At 39.4% G+C, this 8069-nt stretch overlaps 1 protein-coding gene across 1 annotated transcript; it reads left to right on the top strand.

The window, feature by feature from the left end:
* polr1c (RNA polymerase I and III subunit C) lies at positions 1–6587 on the top strand. Its single transcript, XM_008429157.2, has 9 exons — positions 1–122; positions 1472–1543; positions 1676–1783; positions 2240–2372; positions 3115–3246; positions 3530–3682; positions 4144–4293; positions 4374–4490; positions 6063–6587. The coding sequence occupies exons 1-9, from the start codon at positions 51–53 to the stop codon at positions 6179–6181; spliced, it is 1056 nt and encodes a 351-aa protein (XP_008427379.1). The 5' UTR covers positions 1–50; the 3' UTR covers positions 6182–6587.
* The last annotated feature ends 1482 nt before the right edge of the window (positions 6588–8069 follow it).

The following is an 8069-nucleotide window of genomic DNA, read 5'->3' as shown; positions in this document are numbered from 1 at the left end:
ATGTTTTGTCTCTACGACTTCTTTGTAGACGAAGAAGACTACAGAGCAAAATGGCTGCGCCCATGAGTAACGTGGAGGAAATTCGCAGTCGGGTAATCTTGGGAGAATTTGGTGTAAAAAATGTAAGTTGTTTCTGTAACTATGGCAACGACGTTCTTGTTTCTCTGTGTACTGTATGTAGATGTACCAATGGCGTGTGGTTATGTAATGTATGAGTTTGAACGGCTCCGGTGTGCTGCTGCAGCTGGTACTCCGGTCAGTTAGAGACAACCGTTGGAAACACAGAGCCTCGGTGTTAAACTGTGTCCTCCCATAAACACTAAGTTAAGTAAAATCTAACATTTATTCTGTTAGATGTAACTAATGGTGGTCTTAGTAGATAGAATGTGTTCAGTTCTTTATGTCCCACAAAAAGAACTGGATATGTGAAGACACGATCCACATACAGCATGTCAACAAAGTTAACCACACTCAACAATAATATTAGCAGTGAATAAAACCGCTGGACATTCTAAAATATGTCAAGCTTGACTAAACATCACTAGACGCCATAAATATTTTGGGAAATATTTGTGTTGCCATTAAACTTCACCACATGTTTAGTTATTATATAATATTAAGTCGCTGTTGATCCTTCAGTTAGCGAGGAACTATAGGTTTGAGATTCAAGGCACTCTGCTCAAACTTTTTTCTTCCAGTTAAGCCGTTTGAGTCTCCAGTGTAAAATTATTACGTTTGTAGTTTAAAAATTGTATTTTATATACGAATATTTATCTCTTATTGAGTAAAGTTTCCGTAAGTGGTTTGAAAGTTGTCATGATTTTCTGCCTGATTCAGTGCGGGTTAGGTTTGAGATTCAAACATGATTTCATTTAATATTGATCCCTGTTACCCGATGACATGCTGGAGTTTACAGTCGACACTAATATACCGATGAGGTGACGATGACAGAACGTTAACGTAGAATACTTTATCATATCTAATTTGTTGGTTAAAAACCCGCACAAAAAAAAAATCAGAAAATTGTTCATGAACAATATTTTCCCACCACCATCTTCATATCTCCTAGATCCAGGATTTCCCTCAGTGTATAATAACCCCACCAGGCTAAGCGTTGTTTATCTATTTATGTATTTAAAACGTTAGCATTTTTTTTTTCAGACTTTATTGTTGGTGTTCAGGTATTAATCTTTCAATAACACACAATTTTGTGATATTTTCAAATTTCTTGTCAACTTTAAATTTTTTTAACTGAAAAACACAGCAAGCTGTTGGATGAATGACTGTTCCAACACACAACCATCAGACTTAGCAAGTTTTCTGGGGGAAAACCTTGTACATCCCTCATTACTGAGAATAACATGTCTTTCACTGTTGTGTCTCACTACTCGTTTGTAATTTTTATATTGAATAAAACACAATTTCTATGATTACTATTAAAACTATTATAATGAGTCTCAATTTGTGTCAGGTTCACACAACAGATTTTCCTGGAAACTACCCAGGCTTTGATGACACCTGGGACATGAAGCGATTTCAGAAGGTGAGTTTTATGGTCTGTAAAATAATCCAATGTTTTAAACCTTTTGCTTTCAGAACCTTTATCCTCAGAGCTGATGGTGTTCTGAACAGTTGTTCTTAGTGTCGGCTGTTCTTCTCCCCTGTTCGTCTGCAGAATTTCCGGATTGACGTAGTGCATCTGGATGAGAACAGCATGGAGTTTGACATGGTGGGGATCGATGCTGCCATTGCTAACGCCTTCAGGAGAATCTTACTGGCAGAGGTCACATTCCTTCTTTTCAATCAGTCTACTGACACTTTACAAGAATAAATCACTTTGCTTTAAAAAAGGCAGCAAAAAAAGCATTATCTCTGAATGAGAAGTTTGAATATTTGGTGGCATTTGATAATAAACTATTTTATCATGATTCACTCTAAGTCTGTTAAGAATATGAAGAACACAGGTCTTTCCCAAAGTTTAGGTGTCTTTTATGGCTTAAAAAAATGAAAATTCAATGTTAAATATCTCAGGAAATAAACCCATGTTTCTCTAATGATTAGAAGCAGAAACTAGCCTAAAGAGCAGCCAACAGGCTGGGAACATGGAAGACAATCAACTAGCAGCCCAAATATCAACCAAATACTAAACCATTACATTCAAATATATCGAGTGTATTTTTATATTGATTTAATTTTTTTTTTAATGAACCATGTCTGAAACTTTTATTTTTGCTTCCAGGTGCCCACCATGGCTATAGAGAAAGTGTTCATCTATAACAACACATCTATAGTCCAGGATGAAGTTCTGGCCCACAGGCTGGGCCTCATCCCCATCAAAGCAGACCCTCGTCTGTTTGAGTTCAAGAATACAGGTGAAAGCAACAAAATGAATCCCTGAGAGATGGTAGTGAACGGCATTACCCATTATGCTTTGTAGCCTGACCTGGGGTATTGGTGGACAATCGTACACCAATCAGGGTTTTCCCCCACAAAACTTGCTAAGCCCTGTGCTCGGGGCACCAGGGCAGTCATTTGTCCAGACGGTTGCCATGTTTTTGAGTTAAAAAATATTTAAAGTTGATAATAAATTTTAAAATATTACTTGGTAGTTATACATTTTTGGAAGACTGGAAGATTAATACCTAAACGCCAACTATTAAGTCTTAAAAAAGGCAATAATAAAAAAAGAAAAGAAAAGTGACTTATTTTTTTTGCATTTATTTTTAAGCGATCATTGGAGTTACTGATGTTTGTATTTCAACTGACTTTGTTAAAGCAATAATTTCTTAACATTGGATTTATTTCCCTACTGAATAAATTGTGTTAAATTATTTATTTCAGTGCTAGATTAAATCAGTGAAATAAAAATAGATTTGTTAATCTATATTAAGTTTTTTGTGCATCATTGGTGTACATTATAAACATTATAAACATAAAATAAAATTTTTTCAGGTTGTATTTTGTTCTCCACTCATCACCATTTAACACAATAATACACAGGTTAGTTAGCATTGATACATATTCTGATAATAACACTACATGCTGTTACCTGCGGTGTGTAAAAGAAGCTGCTGTCCAGTTAAACAGACTGTTGTGCTGTTCTGTAACCTCCAGGTGAAGAATCTGCAGAAGAAGACGCTTCAGAAATAGACACCATTCAACTCCAGCTGAAGATCAAATGCAGCAGAAACCCCCGAGCCAGCAAGGACTCCTCGGACCCCCGAGAGCTCTATCTCAACCATATGGGTGAGTCCAAGGCAGAGTTTTCATCACCCTCTCTCCCCTCCACCAAAAAAACGAGATAAGATCAGACTTGTGACGTCATAAAAAGTGACAATCACACATTTACTAGTACATTTCTGTCTCATTTCAGTTGGAAGGAATGACTGTGTAACCAACTTGTTTTACCTACAGGTCCAGCAGCTGTAACAAAGTCAGGATGGATGTCTTTCTGTCCCCTTTGTCTCCTTGAGACAAAATAAAGTCCTAATGTTATTTCCTGTGTCTACTCCTATATTTCTTTTCACAGTTTATTCCAAACACATAGAGTGGGTCCCCATCGGCAACCAGGCGGATGTGTTTGCCGACTCATGCATTCGCCCCGTGCACGATGACATTCTGATAGCACAGCTGCGACCCGGACAGGAGCTGGACATAACCATGCACTGTGTCAAAGGAATTGGTAAGATCATACAGGCATGGATGTGTTAAATATGCACAGTCATGTCATGTAGAGACAGGGATTGGTTCTTTTTCTCTGAACTTTGCCCAGGCATGAAAATTCATCCAAATGTTATTGAATTGTTTACATAAATCAGTTTTCTTCTTTAGGACAAAGGGGATATTTCACCATGGTAACCAATGATCACATAAGCTACATGGTGCTGTTCAAATAGCCTCTGAAATAAAACATTTATACAAACTAATTCAAATCATATTTTATCAAGTGTCAACAAAAAGTCATTTCAGGACTCAACATGAAATTACAACGTCAAATCTCTTTTAACTCATGTGGATATATGTAGCATTTTTATAACAACTTAAGTTAACATGGTTACTTGATTTTGCTATAAAGTAGCATCATACTGCCCCTTTAAGGTCGTAGACTGAGGCGACCCTGACAGTGTGTGGTTGTGGTTTCAGGTAAGGACCATGCTAAGTTCTCTCCTGTGGCGACAGCCAGTTACCGCCTCCTCCCAGAGATCACCCTGCTGGAGCCGGTGGAGGGTGAGAAGGCGGAGCGCCTGAAGCGCTGCTTCTCACGGGGCGTCATAGACTTGGAAGATGTCCGGGGTGAGGAAGGAGGAAAATGCTCAACAATAAAACCAGAAACTTTCTAAATAGTAATGGTATTTTTGGTTTGCGGATCTCAGGAAGAAAGGTCGCCAAGGTTGTGAACAGCCGACTGGACACATGTAGCAGGGAGGTCCTCCGACACAACGATCTGAAGAACTGCGTGAAGCTGGGAAGAGTTCGAGACCATTTCATCTGTATGTCTGTAAAAACTGCCACTGATGTGTAGCTGCTCTGAGAACAGGCAGCCACTCATGAGACAGAATCATTAACTGTTTGCTAACCTGACCTGTGTAGTTCTGGTCTGTTTAGAAATCAAGGCCGGCCTGGAAGTTTGTAAAGAAAATCTAGAAATGATAAATTTACACTCAAAGTATGAATATATTAGATCATCACTGACTAACATCTGCTCTATTCATTAATTTAAAGGAGCAGTAGTAGGTAAAATTAAATTTTTTGAAACTTGCATAATGTTATTCCCTCGTCAAAAACATATCTAGACTGTTGCCTTGATTTTTTCATGCATGTTTGAGAAATCCTTTAATCTCCACGGCAACCATTCAGAAATGCCCAAACACTTGCTCTTATTGAGCTCTGCCTTTTCCACATTGCTCCTCCTCTGAGCTTCAGTCCCCAGGCGGAGCCTCATTCTTACAGAGCAGCCCTCCCCAGTGACTCCCCCACTCAGTCCCTTCAGACTAGCCATAGCAATTAGCAAACATCTAGTGGAACTGTGTATCTGCTGAGCTACTTAAACGAGCTACTTCTCAGTGCAACACTGGTAAAAACTTTAAAAGGTTAATAGAGGAGTCATCTTGTACTGACTTCCTGAAGGTGGAGTTTTAGAAAGAGCAGCAATTTCTTAAAGAGACAGTCCCAATTTCAAGGTGTAAATTTAGAAAGTCTATTTTCTCTTTTTGATATTTGTGGCACACGCATATATATATATATACACAAATACATATATAATTGTTATAACAACGGTATGTACTTGCTTGTGCTATAAAATGGCATTGTGCCTTGAAAACACATGTTTCTTCCCCTTTAAAAACAGATTTAAATGGATTTACCTAGAAGTCTCACCAGTGGCCACCAGGTGATTCCCTAAACCTCTTGACTTACCAGTTCAAGGAGACAGTGTTCTTTGAAGTTCTTTCCAGCCATGCTACCATTAGCAATAGTAGGACGTGGCCATATTCCAGTGAGTTTGTGCCAAAGGACAGAAGAATATCATCAGATCTGGTGCTGTGTCCTACAAATGGAAACATTTTTACTTTGACTTGGTTTAAAAAGCTCAAATCTGCTGAAACAAACTGAACTATCCTGCTATTCCTTCCACCATCTGAGAGTTTCTTCTTTACAGATTCACTGTGATATGATTTCCACCTAGGAAACCACTGCTGATGTTCTTTGTAGAACTTAAAATATTCTAGTTTATCCCTTTAAAACCTGAGTCATTGCTGTTTTTTTTTTTTTGTTTTGTTTTTTTTACTGATGGTTTGACATCTTTCTCTTTAAGTGCATCTATTATCCACATACAACCCAGTGTTCTGGGATTGCTCCCAGATTGATTGATCAGATTGATGTGGGAGGGAACATCCTCTTTGTAACATCATCTGTAATGAGATCAGCTTAGGTAGTAGCAGGTGATGAATCAATCCTATTTTTATTAGATTATACTGGATTAGGGCCTGTTTGATGGAGTTCCCACGTTAACAGCAGTGTTTTATTCGGAAGTGCTAATCCAGATCTGCTCTTTCCTTTTCCAGTCACCGTGGAGTCGACGGGCATCATGCCTCCTGACGTTTTAGTCACAGAGGCCATCAAAGTTCTTATGACCAAGTGCCAGATGTTTCTCAACGAGATGAACTCTGTTGACATGGAGTGAACTGACTTGGTTCCTGAAAGCACCACGGCGTCTGGATCAATCTGACGGCATCAACGTCTGCTCTGAAAATATTCTCCAGGCTGAAGTGGTTCTGATCGCGACACTCATTTTTTCCCATGTACTCACTCTGAGGTTGTTTTTTTTTCTTTAACATGGTGGATTAATGAAATCATCAGCCTGATGATCTCAAATACATCAGCATGATTTATTTCTCTTGACAACGGAGATAAATAGAGACTGCATCACAGAACAGTGAGCAAAAGTTCAGCTTGGTCCAGCAGGGATTGATCATCATCAGTTTCTGTTACTGCTCTGAGTGTCTCATGTAGAAACTGAAGTTTTCTCTAACCTTGCTAAGTTCAAGATCAAATGTTTTTGCAGATTTAATTAAAAAAAGAGAAAAGAAATAGACTCAGACTCAATATTCATCTTCCCAACAGATTTCAACAAATGGAGAATCTTTATCAATTGGTTCCTGAGCTGAATCCCTGCAGTTTACAAAGCAATCAGTACGGTGAATTATGCAGTCAGCCTGGGACTAAACTTCATCCTGCAGTACCACAATCACACACAGACACACACTGGGATCCTGTTAGAGTCACCTTTCAACCCAGAGACTCTCCACCAGAAGCTCATCCAACCCACAGTACTGAACTTCCATCTGTCAGAACCATCAGCACTAGCGCTCCCCCAGGGTTGTGTTCTCTCCCCACTCCTCTCTGTAGTCTACACTAATGACTCTACATCAATGGAGTCATTTATGTAGACTACTGAAGTATTCGGATATCATTGTTAGCGGTCTGATCCAGGATGGTGATGAGTATGCACACAGGCAGGAGGTGGATTGGCTGGTCCACCGATGCAGTCAGAACCACCCGGATCTTAACCCTCAGAGACTACCTGACCCCTCAACAACACTGTAGATCAGGTCTGGCTCCTAGGAACACGATGGATCTTTACCTGAGACACTTTCCAGAAGAAGGTTTAACAGACACTGGATTACTTGAGTCAACCCAGGACGTATGACCCACCATAAGTGGGTAATCTTCTCAACAGATGTCATTCATTCTGTCCTGTTCGTCCATCATTGTGTGGTTTGACCCGTCCACAGAACAGAACTGGTCCAGACTGCAACCACCAATTAGGGTTACCGAGAGGATCATCAAGGGTGACCTTCCCTTTAAGCTGGACTGGTACAGGACAAGGGTCAAAGAACAGGCAGCTAACATCTCTGCAGACCCCACACATCCACAGTGTGGACACAAACGGTGTCCACACCGTCTCTGTGGACACAAACTGTCCACACCGTCTCTGTGGACACAAACTGTCCACAGAGACAGTTTCTTCCTCCCAGGTTGTATCTCTGAAGACAACACAAAGAGCCCCTTTCAACCAGATGCTCAGTCTACAGTGAAACAAATTAAGCATTTTATTCCACTGAAACAAAATAGATTTTTCTTTCTTTCTAAAATAACAATTGGCAGCAAATTTGTGTCTACATTGTTCATTTTTCCTAATTTGTTTCCCCTGTAGTTGATAAATTCCCATTTTCTACGCTGTGATCGGAGCTTGGAAACAAAATCTTGGCTAGTAGATCTGATTGTGATCTTTTAATGACCAACATTTTATTTCTACCTGGAAGTAATATAAATGTTTTTTAGCGGCTCAGGAAAAACCCTGACTTCAATCTGATGGAGAATTAAATCAATCAGATTGGACTGAAGTTGAGCTGAAGATTAGGGTGATGGAAAGGAGGCCGTCAAACATATCCATTTGAAATATGGTTAAAATGAGTGTGACGCCATTCTGACGTAAACTGACTGACATCAATATTCAGAAACAGCAAGAGTAGTCACAGCTGAACAGAACTACAAAATGTTCCCAGCAA

Source organism: Poecilia reticulata, linkage group LG15 (assembly GCF_000633615.1).
Source record: "Poecilia reticulata strain Guanapo linkage group LG15, Guppy_female_1.0+MT, whole genome shotgun sequence".
In the NCBI taxonomy this organism is placed as follows: Eukaryota; Metazoa; Chordata; class Actinopteri; order Cyprinodontiformes; family Poeciliidae; genus Poecilia; species Poecilia reticulata.
Note: the sequence above shows the minus strand (reverse complement) of the source record. Positions and strands in the feature narration are given on the sequence as shown.